Genomic DNA, 21,055 nt, shown 5'->3' with positions numbered 1-21,055 from the left:
GCTAATCAGCCTGGGTTCTGCTTGGCTGTTATGAAAGATATGGGACATAATAAGGGAGGTATCCCCCCCACTTGTGGGACAGGAAACTGTTGAAGTCTGAGCTTTGGAGCAGCTTTGCTCTCATGGGAGTACTTGGTGCCCTGAACACAGATTTGGGCATGGGATCTAAGCTGATTCTTTAAAAAGGATAATGTAACAGCTGGCTTATGTGCTTTTGTGTTGAATGACTTGGAGTGGAACTGCAATGCTGGACTTTCCCCAGCTAGCTTTTCCAATTTTCTGGACTATATTTCCAGTGCTGGATCTTGTCAGCGTGGGCTTAGGTGCTGATGTCACTGTATTTGAACTCTCCTGTGTGAGAGAGAGTTCTCACTCAGGAGAGTGAGAAGACACACATTAACTTCTGAGAACGTTAATGATGATAGGATGGGGAAAGATTCATAAAAAGAATTAACCCAAAGGGAGGGAGGGAGGGAAAACCGAGTAACAGTCACTTGTTACCTTAGCATATTGCAAGATGTTGTGTGCCACTTCTTTATCTGGAAGAAGAAAATTACATGCTTCTGACTGCATTGTTTCTAGTTTGATTGATTATTTTTCCTCCCCTTACTTTTCAGTTAAAGATATAGAGAGAAGAAAAGAAACAAGTAAATCCAAGGTGAAGGATCCAGAAAAAACAAATGCGAGTAAACCAGCTCCAGAAGGTCAGATCATAACACATATGACTTATGTGATATTTTGAAAATAATCAGCTTTTTTATTTAACTTGGCCATTGTGTAGATTTTGTTTTAGTAAGTACTTTAAATCTGGTTCCCAGGGTTAAGTTAAACTGAACGGAAAAATCAGTGTTTTTGGGAATATGGGAGAGTTGTTACAACAGAGGTATTGCTTTTAGTTCTGTGTTCTGCTTTACCATTTTATACAGTAAACGCTAAGTACCACCATGAATAACATAAAAGCAGTCTTTGAACCTGCATGAAAAAAATCATATTGCCTGTACTTCCCCACTGAGTGCACTTTGAGTAGTGAAAGAACTGCACGTGCACGTGTGTGTGTATATACATAATGATTCATATCATCTTTGCTGCAAGAGAGACGTGCAGTATTAATTCCCACCTAAGGTCAAATTGGTAATATTGTATAATTAGGCACATAGTAACTTGGTAACTCTGTCCTAATGTAAGTCATATATATGAAAACATTTGAAAAATTTTGAGGGGAAAAAAAGGAGTTCATTTTGTCCTGTTGCAAGGAGGCAATCTTCTGGTGAAAGGTGTGATACAGCTTGTCATGAGAAGCTCGTCTAGTATGGACAGTAAAATTTATTTCAAGCTTAATATGTAACTCTGTTTCCTGTTATTCTAAAATTCAAATAGCATTTTCTTTATGAAGTAGCCCCAGCAGTAGTTATTCCCTTCAGTGGTTATTTATGATGTATAGAACAAACACAGACGAGAATAGCTTGATATGATATTAAATAGTCTCTCTGTGAATAAATTGGACAGTTTCAAGGATCCCATTTCTCCTGTCCCTTCTAGCGCTCTCTCTTACTAATGCAAGTATCAAAGACCTCATCCAAAGCTCCTTGAAGCCCATGCAAATTTTTCTGACTTCAGTGGGTTTTTCTTCTTAATGTACCTACTTGTGTCATTTTGTATTTATTAACACTATACAAGTTTGTTTCCATACAGCATTTCTCGAGCCGAAGCACCCTTGAATTCATCACATTGTGTTGCATTGGGGAAAGTGTTAGGTGGTATTTACAACACTTAAAAGAAGCAAGTTATACCTGCTAGGGCATGATGGGGTAGTGAATAAGTGATCTTTCTTTCATGTCTGGAGGAAGACTGAGTTGGAAGAAATGAGAGAACTAAATGAGGAAAATGTGATTTGTTTTCTTAATGAAGGACGAGTGATAAAAGTTGAAGGAGGGAAAACTGGGCCTGTAATAGGAAAATGTTGATTAAATGCAGACAGAGGAAAGTGTCTGCCAGACTGGGATAGGATTTACGCTTTTTCATAGAGTAGGGGCAAAAATACAGTTGGTGAGAGGAGACAGGATCTGCAGTCTTTCCTTTTTTAGGATTCTTGTTTACTTGCAAAGTCTTTAGCACAGTTGCTTTCCTCCTTCTTGGACAACTTTTTACTCATCTAAACTTCTTCACTTGTATCAGGGCAGTTTGTATCAGAGGAAAATATGCTTCCGTCTAGAACTTGTGAAATGCTATTGCTTTACACTTACTGCAGCAGGTTTTACTAGAAAAAGGGGGTGTGTATTTGAAAGAAAGGCAAAACCTACAAACTTCCTGATCATCAAAACTGAATGAAAAGAAAAAAATGCTATGGTAATTTTTATGAATTCTTGATTTTGTTTAGCCCTATTCCCAATCCAGCAGTATTTTAATGTAAAATAATAGACTTTTTTCCTACTGTCTAGCTCTTGCATATTTCTTCCCTTTGCACAGTATAATGATTATTCAAAGTGATGGAGATTCCAACTGAATGACTTCAGTGGGAGTAGGGTGAGAGTCCAAGCAAAAACGTTGTGCAGCAACGTTGCCCAAAAAACAGCATCAGATCTTTCCCAAAAAACAGCATCAGCAAAAAATGCATAGCTGGGATAGAAGTGAATTCAGAACTGATACACAAAGAGTAATGGTATCAAAACTTTCCTAGTTTAACATGACCGTTCCACCTCGAATTGAAATTGGATAAAAAAAATCAGGAAGAGTCTGTGAAAGAAATGGATTAAAGAAATAAGAGCAAAATTTTATGGCAAAACCATGAAGAATAACTTGATCTTCTGCAGATGTTTGACAGGAAATAATTTGAGTATGACCAAATGGATTCAGGCCAGCAGTTAATTTGTTTCATAACAATTTAGTATTTGGCCAAATTTGATGGATTTAATAGTGACCCTGATATATTTTGTGGCTGTGTTATATCCTTGGTCAAGTTGATAAGACCTTAGGAGTTAACAGTACAAAAGAAATCATTAGGTACTGTGATATCTTGTCTGAAAACAAGAGCAATCTTTGCCTACAAAGCAAATTGAAAACAACCATTGTCCAGATTGGTATTGTCAGTGGTTGTGGCTTCTGCTTGTGTCTTGACTGAAAGAATAGCAAAAGCCTATTGCATCATTTCTGCAAGCATTAGAGTCCAGTTTTGATGTAAGGAGGTGCTTTCTGTGAACAACTACCCCACTTCTTACAGAAAGATGTTTATATAAGAAGAACCTAGAGTGTCTTTGCAAGACTTAGAAAGGCAAAGGTCATCAGCCATTCTCCTGCATATGGAGAATTGTTTGGCAAAATTCTCTGGTGTGACTGTTTAGGACAGTTTTGGCGTTTAGTAGGTCAGATAATCCAAAATCAATGTTTTGGGACAAAACTATTAAAGTGCGGTAATACACTTGTCAAAGTATATGAAAAAGTATGTGGACTCTGTCAATAATGCGAGGTCCAGTTCGTGCATTATGGTAACTCTTGTGATCTGATCTACATGTATCCTGCTGATTTTCCTGAAAGGCATAAAAGGTACATAATCATAGCATTTATGAACAATAAATTTCTTAGCTAATATATTTTCTTCAGGGTCACATAATAAAACCCAGAAATTTCACTTTCAACTTCAGTGGGACAAGGATTTAACCATAACTCTTCTACTCATATAAACCAGCTCTTCACTAAGAAATACAAGATGAATGTCTGTATTAATGGTTCCAGATGGTTTCAAAGATCCTCACTCTTACTTTAATTTGTGGTTTGGAGGACTGATGCTGCAGTGCTGTTCTCTGTTTGATTACCAACTGTCTGAGGCTCTAGGTAGTGCTGGGAGGTGTGGATGTCTTCTCTTAACCTCCCAAATCTACCTTTTTCTCTGTCTCAAAATTAGCCTGTAGTTGAGTTTCGCTCTGTTTTTATGGAACTCTGTCAGTGGCTTGTGTGGCGTGCTAGTAATTTTTCCAGCAGCTTCAGTAACCTAGATTTAAATTTTCCATCTATTTTTGTCCTGCCCATTCAAGTAGTTTGAAAAGATTTACTCCTCTCTTTCCTGCTCTAAGTACCGTTCTCTTATCTCAAACAAACCTCCAGTGTATATCCAGTAATGTCATTATGCCAAATTAATTCAGGTTTTTATGTCTAGCACTCATCCATCAAATGTTCAGTTTATGTTTGATTTCCAGAAACCTCCTCTAGTTCTGCACAACTACTTTCAAGTCTTGAAACTTCTTTCTATATTTTTCAGAACCTGTCAGTTTTCAGCTTAGTGATTTATCGTTGCTGCACACTCATATTAATAATGTCAGAAGCCTTTACTCTGTTGAGATAAAGCTCATAGACTCAGCTTCTTTCAGCACTCACTGATATTTGAGTACTTGTACCCTGGCACTTCTCCAGCTCCCTTGTGTACAAAGCTCCTTTCTGTACAGCGACAGGGGTTAATACATTCTGTACCTTCTCAGATGTTTTACAGTTTCTCAGAGAGCTGCTGCAGGTGATTCTCTAATCAAATCCCTTGGGGGAGGGGAGAATCATAGTGTTTTGAGTATGTCCTGTGGCAAATATGTGACTACATCCTTTCTTTGCAGAGTATTTCTCTGTGTCTGAAATGTTTTTAGCCACCCATTTCAATAAAAAACACAAAACACTGAGGGCCAGTTTCATTTTCTTGCTTGCAGACTTTATTTTGGGGGCTTTTATTCTAGAGATGTGGTGGGTTAGCCTAGGCTAGCAGCCAGACTCCCTCCTAGCTGCTTGCTCGCTCCCCTCCCCAGCAGGACAGGGGAGAAAATAGGAAGAACAGGAATGAAAAAGCTCATGGGTTGAGATAGACAGGGAGATTGCTTACTAATTACCGTGGTAGGCAGACAGAGTCAACTGGGGGAAAATTTACTTAATTTATTTCCAGTTAAAATAATCTAAAAAAAAAATGCTAATGCGGGTAGTGGGAAACAAGAAAGACAAACATTAAAACAACAGCTTTCCTTCTCGCTTTCCCAGGCTCAACTTGACCTCCTCCCTTGTTAATCATAGCAGGTTACGCTCAGTCCAAGTCTCTTCAGAGAGGAAGCAAGTAGTGCAAAGGGGGTGTTGAAGGGTTACAATCAGGACGTAGTGGTTTCTCTCTCTGATTCCTTTCTTCTCACACCTTTCTTCTCCTCCTCCAGTGTGGATCCTCCACAGGCTGCAGGGAATATCTGCTCCACCATGGAGCACCTCCTTCTTTGACTTTGGGGTTCATTCTGCTCACTCTTTTTTTCCCTCCTCCTCTCTCTGCGTGGCATTTTCTGCCCTTTCTTAAATATGTTTTCCCAGAGGTGCCACCAGCTGTGCACAGGCACAGGCCGACCCATGGCCTCTTCTCAGAAAGGCCACCCCTGCTGCCAAACCTGGACCCAGACACCCAATACAAGAGGTGTTCTACTAATGCTCTACTAGAGTAAAGCATTTACGAAGTCTTAAACCTGTCCTGTCCAGAAATTCTCTTATGCAAATCTCAAATCAGGATGATTTAAGACTGCATAGAGCATATATGGACCAAATTTCTCTTCTGAATCAAGTTTTTGCAGGATAAGCCTTCTACAGATTGTAGACTATTAAAACAATCAGAAATAAGCTCCTGTAAAAGATTATGATTTATGTATGATGCAATGTAACAGTTACTTTCTCATTGTAAAGTGCATGTAATATAGTCATATAGTAAGTATGACTTGTTAGGGAGGTCAGAGATCTTCACTGCACAGAACATGCTGGTTAGTTCAACCTTCCCAAATGAAAAATCGCATTTCATCCCTGGAGCAAGTCCATTAGGGGTAGGTGTGGGTGTATTTTTTACCAATTCCTATGAAAATCTAGTAATGTGTGGCCTAGTTAAAAATCCTGTGAGAACTGCAGCTTTTTAAATACCTTAGATACATCTTTCTGGTGGAGTCACCTTTACCACATGCCAGGAACCAAACTGGCAAAACAGTACCTGAGCTGCCTGGGCTGGTGTGGGGCCAGCTGGATGACCTGAGAAGCAGTGTTGCCCCTCAGTTCCCTGCTCAAATGGAGTATACAGGAGGAAGCTCTAGGACAAACCAACTGACAATAAAGTCTTCTTTGTGGAAGACTGAGAGAAGCAGGTAGAAGTTTAGGAAAGAAAACGTATAGCTAATCTGTTGGGTCATGGGTATAAAAAGGACAACTTGGGAATTGAAAAATTAGACACTAGGTGAGTGAAAAATAATGTAGAAATCATAGTGGGCCTCAGAGATAGGAAAAAACTGCAGAAGCTCTTTTTAATGAACTGTATAATGCCATACCTTGTCTGCCACAAAGTATAACAGAAAAGTGCAGATGCCAGGTTATATTATCTGTATGTAGGTAATATAATATGAACTAATGTTAAAAACATTGAATAATGACTTCATGTGTCTTGATCGATATTCCTGCATTTGTGTATTGATTTAAATGTAAAAGGTTTTGAGGAAGAGGTAAAAATTACCTGTGAGGATAAATAAATATTTCCTTTGAAATATTTTAATATTATTAGTGACCTTTACTAGTGACCTTTAGTGAACTTAATATTATTCGTGATATTATTATTATTATTATTATGCATACAGATATATAAACATAGAAGTTACAAATATTGTGCAGAATGGCTGCTTACTCAGTCAGAGTTCCTCTGACATATGCTGGTCCCACTCTCCTCTTGGTTTTCTTCACTACTCAGTGCTGCACAGAGAAGAAATTTTGGTTGTATTGTACTAAATTTCAAGTGTTTTAGCACTTTCAGTGTTCAGTATCATAAAGTCTCTTGGAAAGAGACCTGAAGCCATCTGTCATATGAGACTTACCTGCTGTGTGTTAATAGGAAGATGTATACCTGCAGTTCCCTTCAGATGAGCGTGCTCTGCCAGTGCTCTGAATCATGCAGAAACAATGTCTCTTTGGTGCTGGTTCTTTTGTAGTTTTTCTTGTGAACTTAACTTCTAGCTTCCTGGTTCATGTCTAGAAAATAGGTGGAGTTTTTGGCCGCCTGCAAAAACTGTGTAGACATATCCAAAGTTATTCTGTTTTGCACTGAGATAGTTTTTGATTTTTTTTGCCTTCACAGTGTATTTTACATTATTAGAATCATAGAATGGTTTCAGTTGGAAGGGACCTTAAAGATCATCTAGTTCCAACCCTCCTACTACAGGCAGGGACACCTTTCCATTAGACCAGGTTGCTCAAAGCCTCATCCAATCTGGCCTTAAACGCTGCCAGGGAGGGGGCATCCACAACTTCTCTGGGCAACCTGTGCCAGTGTCTCACCACCCTCACAGTATAGAATTTCTTTCTAAGATCTAATCTAAATCTACCCTCTTTCAGTTTAAAACTGTTAGTCCTCGTCCTATCACTACATGCGCTTGAAAAAAGCCCCTCTCCCGCTTTCCTGTAGGCCCCCTTCAGGTACTGGAAGGCTGCTATGAGGTCTCCCTGGAGCCTTCTCTTCTCCAGGCTGAACAGCCCCAACTCTCTCAGCCTGTCTTCATAGGAGAGGTGCTCCAGCCCTCTCATCATCTTCGTGGCCCTCCTCTGGACTCGCTCCAACAGCTCCATGTCCTTCTTCTGTTGGCGGCCCCAGAGCTGGATGCAATACTCCAGGTAGGGTCTCATGAGAGCGGAGCAGAGGGGCAGAATCACCTCCCTCGACCTGCTGGCCACGCTGCTTTTGATGCAGCCCAGGATACAGTTGGCCTTCTGGGCTGCAAGCGCACATTGCCGGCTCATGTTGAGCTTCTCGTCAACCATCACCCCCAAGTCCTCCTCAGGGCTGCTCTCAATCCATTCTCCGCCCAGCCTGTATTAGTGATATTATTATTTAAATTATTTCTACAGTCTTTCAAAATAAATATTTCTGAATGATTTTTTCCATATTTTTTCTTCCAGTGCTATGCACACTATCAGAAAATGCGAAAGGCATATAATTCCTCAAAATGACATGGTATATATATCTGAGGTTCCTAGCATAATAACCCTTGCAGTGAGGTCACATCAGTCTTCAGACAGTGATAGAAATGAGAGGTGCAGTAAGCATGAAAAATACACCTATTTGCTGCCTTCTTCCAATACTGCTATATAGCACCTTTGATGCAAATAAGCTTTGACATTTACTCTGTAGCGGTTGAATAGCACTATTTAAGCAGGGTAGGAAAAAAACCACAGGGAGGTATATTAAGATACTATTCAGCAGAAGAGACTAATTATCCAATTTATTAGCTTGTCTGTTTAGTTAACGTCAGATGCTTCAGTAAGTATTACTAGACAGTGTGAAAGGAGTGCTATGAGGTATTTGAGCCACAGGAATGAATACCTTCTGAACTTCTGCTCCGTTGGCTGTGTTTCATAGTTTTACTCACTTCATCCTGGCTAATGTAACTGCAAATGTTGATTTTAGTCGTGACATTTTTCTATTTTTTTTATTACTTACTGAACTCCTAGGCTATGGAACTCATTAACTATGTCTTTGCGCAACCTGTAATTTGTCTCACTAACAGTGTTTCCCTGAGCTTTCTGAAGGACACTTCAGCAAGCAGAAGGAAGAGATCGTAACTATGTTGTGCGGGCATTTTTCCTCAGTGCCATTCTGTTCCTCCTAAACAGTCCTTATCTTCTCAGCCCTTGCACATTAATCTGCTTCTGCAGTCTGAGGGTAAAAGCATGTTTTATTGGAAAGTACTTGACTCTTCCACTGTCTATATGATTTCTTTTTTGTCTTGTGTTAGGGATCACTGAATCTTGTAGCCCAGCAGAAGCATGCAGGCTTGCCCTAGCTCCATGCTCCTAGATCCAACCAGTAGCGAGGCTGAACGTGTAGTCCCAATAGGCCTGGGGTGATCAAGCACAGGGCTTGGCCAAACAAGTACTAACAAGCCACCTGTGAAGGTGGAACTGGCCCCTTTTATTCCTTAGATTTCTATTTTCCCATGCTTGTCCCTCCCCAAACTACCTTGATCCCTCCCTTTCGTTGCCTTTGACTAGCTAGCTCAAGGACTTCTACATTATCCTCCATTACAAAGTATAGACATAACCCTGGCCATTAGTCTTTAGTATCAGTTTCTTAGATACTGCATAATAGGGACAGATGCATTTCCTGCTTTGGAGATATGGTAAGTTCTTTAAACATTGTGGAGTACTTCAGTATGATAGGGCTCGTTTTTGGACACGTGTAAATTAAAGTCTGCATCAAAAAGTACAGTGAAGTTTAGAACTATTGATTGCATTTGTCTAAATGGTAGGCTACTGTCTACACTTCCCTAAAAGATGTATATACATCATACTGAGACTTGAATAGTTCATCTTTGCAGTGTCTGTAGGAGGTATGTGGGTGCATTACCTTGTCATCTATGAAACAGGATGCACATTTGCTGTCATTTAACTGCCTCACAGCTGGGGACACATGCTCTGTGTAGGCTGTTACGTTACTTCACGACTGCTTTTTTTTTCTGTTTACCTTTGGATTCTGTGCTTACCATCTTGACAAGGATTTTAGTAGTCTTTACCACAAATGGCTTTTCAGCACTGTGTGGCATGCAGTGACATGCAGTCCTTTGACTTGATTGTGAATAACTCGTGTGTGTGTGGTGTATACCTGCTTGTTCTAGCATTTGCTAATCAGTTAAAGGTAATATAAACATAAAAATGAACATATGATCTGTGCTTCTTTAGGAGGGTGCCCTCAGATCCCCATGCCTCCCTTGAGAAGACTGAGGAATGCTTGGACTATGCTGCAGCATTCTGAGAACATTTTGGACCATTACAAAGCTTTGGCAAGCATTTATAATTATGCTGCCCTCACTACACTCTTCTGACTGCTCTGAAGCTGCTTCACCCAGGGATAATTTTAAAGACTTATTTTGGTTTCAGACTCTGTCACTTTGGCTTTGGACTCATTTGGCTTTGCTCTGCCCACCCTTAGCCCAAGCAGAGGATCCATGGTGCATCCTATCTCAGCTTTCACTAGTGAAAGCAGCACCTGACAGAATCACAGAATGGTTGGGGTTGGAAGGGGCCTCTGGAGATCATCTAGTCCAACCCCCTGCCAAAGCAGGCTCACCTAGACCATGTTGCACAGGGTCACGTCCAGGTGGGTTTTGAATATCTCCAGAGAAGGAGACTCAACAACCTCCCTGGGCAGCCTGTTCCAGTGCTCTGTCACCCTCAAAGTAAAGAAGTTTTTTCTCATACTGAAATGGAACTTCCCATGTTTCTGTTTGTGCCTGTTGCCCCTTGTCCTGAACCATCTGATCTTTGCTGATAGGACTCTCACTTAAATGCCTGCAGCCAGTCTGGTGTGTCAGTGGTTTCACTGCTGGTCATATCACCATCCTGATGTGGTGCTAAAAGATCTCTGCTCTTGACTCCACTTAAAACCTGCCCAGAAATCCTATCAGCAGGCTCCCATCCATGCTAGGTTGGCGGAGCATGGGTTTTTTTGACAGTGACTATTTTTTAACTTCTGCCATGTGAGTGATGGCTTTCCATTCTTCTTCTATGTGACTCCTCATGGACGTCTTCTTTTTCAACTTCAGGTAATGCAAATATCTGTTTAAAAACAGGACTTGAAGTAGACTTGTCAGAATATACCATTGCTTTCTTTGACATGAATTTAGGATACCCCATCCAAGCCATGTTGGTTTCTGTGCTTCTCAGAAGGTAGAATTTGATGAGAGGCATCCATTATGTTTCCAAGCTAGTCTGTAAACCTGTGAGCCACCACGCAGAGCTTTGTGCATTAGAAATTCCTTGTTAGTCACTGGAGGACTTCCAGGAGGACTCTGCTGCAAGGAAACTCTTGGATAAACTCCCCTTTACTGTCTGGAAAGTTTAGCTCATTGTACTGTGGATGATCAATGCTTATTCCAGGAGTTCATCATATGATTTTATCTGGAGGGCATACCTAAGCTTTTGTATCCTTTGACTACTACTTGCAACTTGGATTTCCTTTTGCAATGGCAATACTTTTATGGACCTGGCTAGGATCCTTCAGCAGGCTCCTGCTTCCTGCCTCCCATGACTGGAAAACCTGATAGGAAGTATCAGCACTGACGTGGACAGAATTCTTAAATGCTTTTCCTTTGCCATCATTTTGGTGGTTGATTTGGAGAAAACCAAGCAAGCTACGTTTAGAGATTGCAGCTTTTACCTCTGCCATCTGGCCGAACTAAATAGCCATTAGTTTACTCCCAAGTGTGTTGAAATCATAGAATCATAGAATGGTTTGGGTTGGAAGGGACCTTAAAGATCATCTAGTTCCAACCCCCCTGCCACAGGCAGAGACACCTTTCCACTAAACCAGGTTGCTCAAAGCCCCATCCAACCTGGCCTTGAACACTGCCAGGGAGGGGGCATCCACAGCTTCTCTGGGCAACCTGTTCCAGCCCAGGATACAGTTGACCTTCTGGGCTGCAAGCGCTCATTGCCGACTCGTGTTGAGCTTCTTGTCAACCCCCAAGTCCTTCTCTGAATAAGAAAGAAATAGGTTCTTGAAAGAAAGCAAGCTTGAAACTGAAGACCCAAAAGTGGCTACGAAGGCTGGAATTGGGAAACTTTGGGTGGTGTACTTTGATCCTGACAGAAGGAATCCCTGATTGAAGTGAGATCAAGGAAGAGAGAGAAACAGAGAGAGAGAGTGAGATATTTGGGTGGGAGGGGTTCATCTTAGCATAAGAAGGGTCTCGTATGTATTTTGTAACTGCCTTGTCTGTTTTGGATATCTGTAAAATTGTGAATAATTTTATTTATTTACCTTAGCCTGGTTTGAGATTGATTATTAACATAGAGGTTGCTGGATACCTTCTTCAATTTGTGTATGCCAGACAAACTCTTGCTTTGTTCAAAAAATAAAAAGCTTGGCATTAGAAATTATGGCCAGTCTCCATTCTTATCCAGGGATTCCACTTATCTCCTGGCTCCTCCTTTCTGTAGGAGGAGCTGCTGTTCTTCCATCTGTCAGTATGTTAACATCAGATAAGTGGTCGTGATTGTGCATTACCTCTCATACAGTGTTCCAGGCCAGGCAGAAGCTGGAGATTGGACAGATTGCCTGTTACCCACAATCTCCCTCCCTGTCTCTCTTTAGGAACTCCCCTTGAATGCATCTGCTTCATTGAAAAGTAGACACTGTGTTGACATAGATATCTAGAGAACATGTAGCTCAGAAAAAGAAATAGCTTTATAGCTGCCTTTAGCCTATCTTGGATGTAATGGTAAGTTTTAATTTTGTCATAAAGTGATCCAGCTCCTAATGTCAGAACTACTCAGGTTCGTAACCCTTGAGTTACAAGATGTTTGTCCTCATATCTCTGCAGAGTAAATATGTATAATGCTTGGCAAGCCTGAAACATTAAGGTCAGATTAAGGTTGATGTTTTGGTATTTCTTTTCAGGGACTGTGATCCCTGAGATGGCCTTGTCTTGAATGCAACTAGAAGTGCTGAATTTTTTGCTTTTCAGCTGTCTGCTGTACAAGTTCCGTTTCAAGGCTGTTCCTTACACTTTGAGAGAGGAGTCTTGTTTCACAGTCTGTCTCATTCATCTGATGCTAACACTGTTGATCAACATCAAGAAGGAGCCTGTACTTGAGGAGAGATGATTTCAGGGTCATTTCCACCCTCGCTGCGTAATCTGAGGGTCTTCGTGTTCTTCATGGACCTGTTGATGCAGGACTCTGATTCTGGGCTGTCTCATGGTCAGCACTGTTTGCCTGGTGCCCTGTGTGCTGAGTAAGCCTTGGTGTTACAACTGAGGTATGCCCCTTGGTTAAAAAGGTAGTAGTTAGCAGCTGAAACAGAACTCACTTACCTGGCTGAGTGGTCCATATTTTCCACCTCAACGGTGTTCTTGCTTGTCTGGTTAGCTGTACTGATTGTACCAGTCGCTCTGTGTATAATGAGGGAGTCCTGTTTCCTTGTCTGACTGCTGGGTTTCATATGTGTCTTTGGCTCATGAAGTGTTTGTTTGGCTCAGTATTCCCCAGTAAGTAGAACCATGGTATTCTGGTACTCTGCTCTCCTGCAATCCTCAAAGGAGCTTCTCTGGAGCACCAGCTTGATGCTTGAGCATATTTATTTTCCTTGTATGCAGGAAAGTTAGCAGAATTAGGGCTGCATAGTGGTGCAGACAGCTGTTTCAGAAGTAAACGTTAGTCTCAGCAGGGTTTTTGCTTGGGTTTGGTTTGTTTATGTGGTTAAAAATGTATGGTAAGATTTTTGGTCTTTTGCACTGATCTTTCTAGTAAGTATGATAAAGGAAGGAAAACTGTAAATTGTGGGCTTGGGGTGGTAGCTCCTTCAAAAAGACTAAATTGGCTGTGACCTGTGAAATACCACTCGTATCTCATCTCCTGTCTCCCTACCCTCAAGACTTTTCAAACTCAATAACCTAATTTAGCTCAATACCTAGGGGTCAGGGAGGTGGTGTCAAACTGTGGCAGATGTTTCTGCCTTAAGAGCTTCGTAATGTTTAGTGCTTTTTTGTCCTCTGAGAAATAGTAGTAAAGCATCAGTTGCAAGCAATAATGATGTATCTGTTAGAGGTTGGTTGAGATACTTCTATGACTTTGATGGGGCAATTATGTTTAGCTATACCTTAAAAAAAGAAAATTACACTTGGAAGCTCGTGTTTTGTCTCAACAGAATGACAGGTCCTTTGCCAGCCTCGTAACTGTTAGTATTTTATTAATCTGGGAATGGGAAACAGACGGCGAGAGGGAAACCCTAAAACTGATCTAATGGAATGTAATTATGCAACAATTATTATCTATTGGAAAAAAATGAGCAAGAACAACTGAAAATTTATTTATTGAGTACTGAATAGTTATTTATTGAATATTGAACATTTTTTCTTCAGAAAAAAATGAAAAAGATCCTCCGTTGAGCTCCATAGGACTATTTTAATAAATTTTTACATTGTTGCCATCACCCAGCTTTTCAGGAATCAGGGTGATTTAACTATATGTGTGCATATTGAAGTACGTGATTTTAGTTAAGGGCCAGCAGTTTCAATTTGATTATGGCTATTGTAAATTGATAAGTAGCTACTGGCCAAACTAAAAGTAAACCCAGATGTTTAAGCATAGTCTGTACCTTGTGATAGGCCTCTCCTTCGGGTTTGACAGCTCCCATAACGGTTGTATACTTTGGATAGCAGCCAGTAATTTGTCTAGATTAATTAAAATAATTGTCTTTTCCTCAGTGTAAATTTTAAATTCACTCTTACAGATTTAGAATTTGCCATTGTTTCTGAAAGGTGTTTTAAAAAATATCATATGCAATGTAATCATTAGGGCCCTATTACTTCCTATGCAGACTTTCTGCAAAATCAGATTAGTATTTTTGTCATATATGTGCAAGTTAAAGATAAAAAATTGCCTTCCTCTGTACAGTGAAATTGTTAAGAAAATCCTTGGACTAAAGTCTTTATGATGAAGTTCTGCATTAGATTTTTGGTTTTATTTTTTAAAAATGCATCTGGATTTGGAGATAAGACTTGTCATTTTGTTTTAAAGCCTTTGAAACACTATAAAGAAAAGTAGCTATAAATGACATCGAATGGAAGAAAATATTCAGTAAATTATTTTGAGATTTATTATTAGTCCTTCTGTAGTTTAAAAATTTCTTTAACTATCCACCATGTTTGATATCACATAACTGATGTGCCTATATGCATTGTTTGTCTAGCTGGATGGTACTTTAAGTACAAGATCAAAGAAATAGTAAGTGAATGGAAGAGACTGGAATCTCTGTCAGAAAGAAATGTTGCAGGCTTGAAGGCATCGGTGTAATCTGCCTGAGGGGGAAAATATGCAACGTGGCTGTTTAGTAATTTATTTATGGTTGGGAATAACTGCTTTAGTGGATAAGGGGAATTTGAAAGTCTGTGAACTAGGGGAAAAGAAAATCAATAGTTATCTTAAATGCTCACTTAGGAAAAGATACCTGTGGTGTGTTTACTGCTGCTTAGCCCACTGATCAGTACTTCAGTGCAGTGCAGTGGCACGGTCTTTGAGGATTCTTCTTTTAAATACTTATTGAGACATAACCAAACAACCACAAAATTAAATACTCCAAGGAAGACTTTTTTGTTTTAGTGTTTGTCTGCTTTTGCTTAATAGCACATATTTTAAGAGAATTAAGTAGAAACTAATTATGGTAATCCTGTTGCCAGGGTCTCTTTGCAGTGAGTGGCAAACTATCAACTACATGGCTCAGGGGGCAATGGTCAAGAGCATGGGGGTTCAGGTGGTCTTCTCCTTGATCCCACTTATGAGGGGAAAGGGCTTGAGGAGGACTGGGCAGATCCTATAGGTCAACAACTAGTTTTGCAGTTGCTGTCAGCAACAGGGTTTAGGTTTCTATGACAATGAGACCCTCTTTGAGGCTCAATAGCTGCTTGGAAGAGATGTGATCCATCTGACTAAGTGGAGCAAAATCTTCTTTGCTAACAGGCTGGTCAGCCTGGTCAGAAGAGCTTTAAAATAGGAATGATGTGGGAGGGAGATGAGAACCTACAATAACATGAGGAGCGGGATGATGGGAAAGATCACACCCTCAGCAGGTTTGCAGATGATACAAAACTGTTAGGAACGGTTGATACACCAGAGGGTTGTGCTGCTATTCAGAGCATCCTCAGCAGGGTGGCGAAATGGGCCGGCAGGGACCTCATGCAGTTCAACAGAGGGAAGTGCAGAGTCCTCCCCCTGGAGAGGAATAACCCCGGGCACCAGGACAGGCTGGTGGCCGACCAGCTGGAAAGCAGCTTTGCAGAAAAGGCCCTGGGCGTCTCGGTGGACAAGCTGGCCATGAGCTAGCAATACACTCTTGCAGCAAAGAAGGCCAACAGCCTCCTGGGCTGCAGTAGGAAGAAGGTTGTCAACAGGTTGAGGGAGGTGATCATTCCGCTCTGCTCAGCCCTCGTGAGGCCCCATGTGGAGTTCTGTGTCCAGTGCTGGACTGGCTCCCCAGTAGAAGTCATGAACTTACTGGAGTGAGTCCAGTGAAGGGCCATGAAGATGATTAAGGACTTGGAGCATTTTTCATAAGAGGAAAGGCTGAGACAGCTGGACTGTTCAGCCTGGAGGAGAGCAGGTTCAGGGGATATCTTTCCAATGTGTAAAAATACACATTGGACAGAGTAAAGAAGACAGAGCCAGACTCTTCTCAGTGGTGTCCAGTCAAAAGACAAGAGGCAGTGGACACAAACTGAAATAATTGTAAATTCCATTTAATCGAAGAAAGCACTTCTTTTTGCTGTGAGGATGGTCAAACACTGGAACAGGTTACTCAAGTTGTGGAGTCTTCATGCTTGGATACACTTTAACCTGACTGGACATGGCCCAGAGCAGTCTGCTGTAGTTGCCCTTGCCTTGAGCAGGACAGTTTGCCTAGACAGTCTCAAGAGGTCCCTCCCCACCTCCATTACCCTGGGATTCTGGGGGTTGGAGATTTTTTTAGAATAGGGTGTTCACTTGGACATCTCTGCTAATTAGACAACGGATGGATTGTTGCATTCAAAAGGGCACAAATTTCATCCCAAGCTTCTGTGGATTAACACATGACATCCAAAATTAGTGATGCTTCTGAAGATCACTGCATATTTATGTTTATACAAGCATATACCTTGGTTACATTATGGTAATATCATTTCAAGAAATGCTTGAAGGTAAAAAATGCTTGAAGGTCTTCTGCACTGTAACTCTACTGCACCATCTTTTTTTTTCTGGACATACTGGCCACAACATGGTATGTACCTGGATCTATAATGCTGAGCTGTAATGTAACAGTCTTGTAGCAGTTCGCTTCAACTAATGTTTAATTAGTTCTGTGTTAGTGACTTTCATAGATGTGCAGCTTGTTCTCTCAGGCAGGCCCTTTTCTGTTACTTTACTTGTGTTAAAGCTGTAACTTAGTTACAAGCTGAGGCACAGACCAGCTCTTTATCATGATTTAGAGGCATTTATACATACAGCTTAATTAATCTTGAGGATTTCTGAGTGCCAATTTTGTGTGCAGCCCCCTGATTAACTGCCTTCTAGTTAGCCAGTGGAAACTGTCTCAGGGATTTCGTACTTCACTAAAGCAAAGGGAAAAATAACTCTCTTAAATCCTGGTGTATTTGTTACGTAGGAATGGTGGATAAATATGACCGTCTTAATAAAAAATAATAGTTCTCTGCCTTGAAAACTCATTTAGACTTTGAGACAGCTGTTTCATTTAAAACATTCATGCACTCAGATGCAGAACTGAGTGCAAAGAGAAGTAGAGAATTATCACTGTAATCTGCAGAAGAGTTTCTTAGGTTTCATGTACTTTACTGGAGGGTTGTGGACCATCTTCAGTGTAAATCATTATGGCTAAATGGACACAGTATCTTGCCATGTTGAACTTCAGTTTCAGGAGAGATTTCAGCAGTGTGCTTTGTTCTGTCTTGACATGTTGCCTGTTGGAAGAGAAATTAAAATAAATGTTTTGAACTCTCAGTTGAAATGCAGAGGAATTTTTAAACATTATTTTTCTATTTTTCTATACAATCCAAGAGAGTTTAGTGTTGCTATTTGGGAAGCTGCTGCCGACATCAGGTGCTTCAGTGCTATCAATCAGCAATGGTCTGCCAGAAAACATCAGCACTTTCTTTCGTAGTTACCATTTATATTTATTCTGTCTCTCAAGTAGTTTAAAAAGTTAAGATGTAGGAAGAAAGTTCTAAAAGTTTTTCTAAGCTAGTGATTGCTTACTGCAGAAGTACAACTATCATTGAGGGTGTACGGAAAGGTGCATAGAAAATGTCTATATGCTTCCTTCTCTCACACTTGAGAATTGTCACTAGTGTATGTAGGCAATTAATGCATTTTATCAGCTACTGCTTTAACTAGTTTTGTGACTTTAAATTCAAAAGGTGTGCTTTAAATAATAACATTTATTTGTTGTTATTGAACTATAGCATTCACAGTCAAATGTGAGATGATTAGACACAATGGTTTCAGTAAATCTTAATATTCCAACTCCTGCAAATGACAAATTTGTAGGCCTGCCACTTAGGCTATATTAGTTTCCTGGAACAGAACAAGGTGCATGGGAAAGGGCTGGCTGCTTTATTTTATTTTGTTTGTTTGTTTTTTTTCTAGGGAGCAGGGACAAACTTCTAACCTTGTTGGGCTGCTTTTTCAATCTAATGATGTTCCAGCATCTGAGTCCTTCAAATTCAAGCTAGGGTTGGATCTAGTTCAAAGAAAAGCAGTTATGTTGTATGCATTTGTCTGGTCCATAGCCTGACATATGGGATGTGTTAAACTGAGGTCTAAGTGCCATGATGATATCACCAGCACAGTGCAATGATATCAATGTCAGAAGCGTGGACTAGTGAGTTACTGAATTTTGGAGATGAACACTGCCTCACATGCCTGTATTTTTTTAACCCTTTTTTTAAAAGAAGTGACATTTTGCTGATGTAGATTTATATTGCCCTTGTCCTCAGTGGTGCTTCAGCTCAGCTGTGGTGCTGTCAATCACTGTGGAGGACTGACTTTTCTCTGTCATTCATGCTTTATTCACAAGGTATTTTTCACTTGCTTCTGTCATCAAGCTTCTTGCCTTTTGCGCTTTGTTACCCTGTGAACGAGTCTTCCATTCATACTGTATTATTACTGACCTCTGCTTGAACTTTCTTCCTCTCCTTCCACGTATATTATTTGACTTTTCCACTGTGACAGGGAGTAAGAAAGAAAACAACATATTGCAGACTCTGAAAGAATTATAGTCTTAACTTCTTCTAGCAGAAGTAGTGTGTGTTTTGGCTCTTTAAAACGAGAACAGAGTTTCATACCAAGGGCAGGCAAAATATCAAATGTGTTTCTGCAAAATGTATCGTAACTGCATGCAAATTGAACTGGTTCTTCTAAGGCATTGAGTCCTCCTGTGTGGCAGTGCCTATATTTGCTGCTTCTCCATTTGCCTTTCAAAGAACTTTCAAAGAGTAGTAGTATTAACTCCATGAGTCAAGGAGCCACTACTGTAGCCTAAAAATCATAGTATTGTACTTGTGTCTAAGTAAGGCTTGCAGTTTTTTGGGTCAAACTTCTGTTTTTTAACATTGCTCACTTGCTTACTGAATACATGCATGAAAGAATAACAGCAGGTTGAAAATGCAGCCTCGGAGAGGTGGTCAGTGTTTACAGAAGCTTGCAGACCCTGCTTTGTTCTGCGTGTCCCCCGTACTGCCAGAACCCTCACAGTCCTCATGCTGCACTCCATTCCCTTCAATAGGACATCTCAGGGGTCACGTTTTGCAGGCTCTAATAACTCTTCTTCTATCCCAGAAAGTTCTAGCTGGATCTTTTTTCAGCATTGTCATCATTGGCTTCACTCTCGGCCAAACTGTGACATGGGTCTTGATAGTGCTATAGCCCTTGCACATTGGAATTGCAAGCAAATGCGTCACCTTTGATGTATGGAGGCTTGAGGGATCAAAGGCAGGAAACTTCATTTGGTAAATGCAAAATTCCTTCAATGCTGGTTATTCTTTGAAAGATTTCCCTGAAACAAAGGAACCAAGATTCTTGACGATGATGACTGTTGGCAATACTGAAGCAGGTTTTGTGCAAATATCTTGTCCTAATACATTGCTGGTAGCCTTTCGTTGTATGCTGGTGTCTTTGGAGGTGAAATTCTGAGCCTGTGACTTCATTTGTGACATGTAGAAAGGAGCAGGCCAAGCCCCTTCCTCCTCAGTTAGCTTCCTGGCAGAATGGCAAGTTCCTTCTGCCAAATAATGCTCGGAAGATTGTAAATTTGTTACAAAAAGTCCATTAATTTTTTGCTTTTGCTCCATCAAACTCCTCCACCCATTGTAGGTGGATGCACTGAAGACGGTTGCTGATGTAGAACGTCTAAGCTCTTTTTCTGACTTTAGTATGTTTGCAATTCTCTCATTTTCTCTAACCTAAAAAACGTAGGCTCTGTTGTTGATTGTGGAATGCAGCACTTGAAGTAGAATAATGCTTTCTGTATAACATTAGGAAACGTTATACAAAATTAGGTAACTGGTCTCCTCCCTACTGTCCTGCTCTTGAAACTGGTGAGTAGTGTGTAATTCAGAAGCAAGTGATACCTTCTCTCTCACTACTGTTTTCTTTATAACCAAGTAAAAGGAAATATGTACAACCTGATCACAGTATTGAAACTTGTAGTGGGCTAGAACACTGAGTGTTGGAAGCTTTTTTTTTTAGATTGAATTATATGCTGTCATCCTCCTTTAAGAAATTTTTTTCAGAAAATTGCCTATTAAAGTTACATTTAGATAGCTGAAATGTTCAAAATTATCCTCAAACCCTATAGGAATTTGTGACCATGTATGGAAAGGTTACTGAAAAAAACATTTGCTAGAACTGGTAATGGAAACTGGCTAATCGCTGTGGGGTGTGTAAATTATTTGCTGCACACTGTGTCTTTTAGACTAACTATAAACTAGGGTGATAATGGTATTTGTATTCCTATCAGGTTTTAAAGATTTCTATGCAGCATGTTATTCTGTTTAATATCTCACTGTTGTTTATTCCATTTTAGGAAACTTTCTACAATTCTATTAAGCACAACAAGGAGAAAACATAAGCAAATAGTGGGTGTACAGAAGTAACAAAACCTAAATGTTTTATGCAGAAAAGATTCAACAAGTATCTCCTATCTATGAAGAACGAATCAAATTTTCCCATTCTGTGACATTGCAGTACAATCTTGGATCAAACCACACATGCTTTTTTAGCAAAAAGTAATTGAATGATACTATTTGCACTGATCTGATCATATGGAAATAAAATATTGAAAGCAATGCCGTTATTGTTTTCTTTATTCTTCGCTTTTTGCTTCACTGAATGGATTTACTAAAACCAGTAAAAGGTTTTATTCACAAAGACATCACTATAGGATTAAAGAAGACTTATAGGCAAAACTTGTTGATATGAACGAGTAAGACCTAGGGTACTAACTGGGTTTCATAGTAAGCATAAGATTTTAGAATTAGAGAAG

General features: G+C 40.2%; 1 protein-coding gene across 3 annotated transcripts in view; it reads left to right on the top strand.

Moving 5' to 3' along the window:
• COL14A1 (collagen type XIV alpha 1 chain) overlaps positions 1 to 21,055 on the top strand; it is a 127,711-nt gene that overhangs the window by 12,230 nt on the left and 94,426 nt on the right. For all 3 annotated transcript variants that reach the window (XM_068395703.1, XM_068395702.1, XM_068395701.1), the window contains exon 4: positions 618 to 704. In XM_068395703.1, coding sequence (XP_068251804.1) covers positions 618 to 704 — 87 coding nt within the window. The remainder of the gene's footprint in view (positions 1 to 617; positions 705 to 21,055) is intronic.

This window comes from Nyctibius grandis, chromosome 3 (genome assembly GCF_013368605.1).
Source record: "Nyctibius grandis isolate bNycGra1 chromosome 3, bNycGra1.pri, whole genome shotgun sequence".
In the NCBI taxonomy this organism is placed as follows: domain Eukaryota; kingdom Metazoa; phylum Chordata; class Aves; order Nyctibiiformes; family Nyctibiidae; genus Nyctibius; species Nyctibius grandis.
This window is presented reverse-complemented; position numbering and strand designations above follow the sequence as displayed.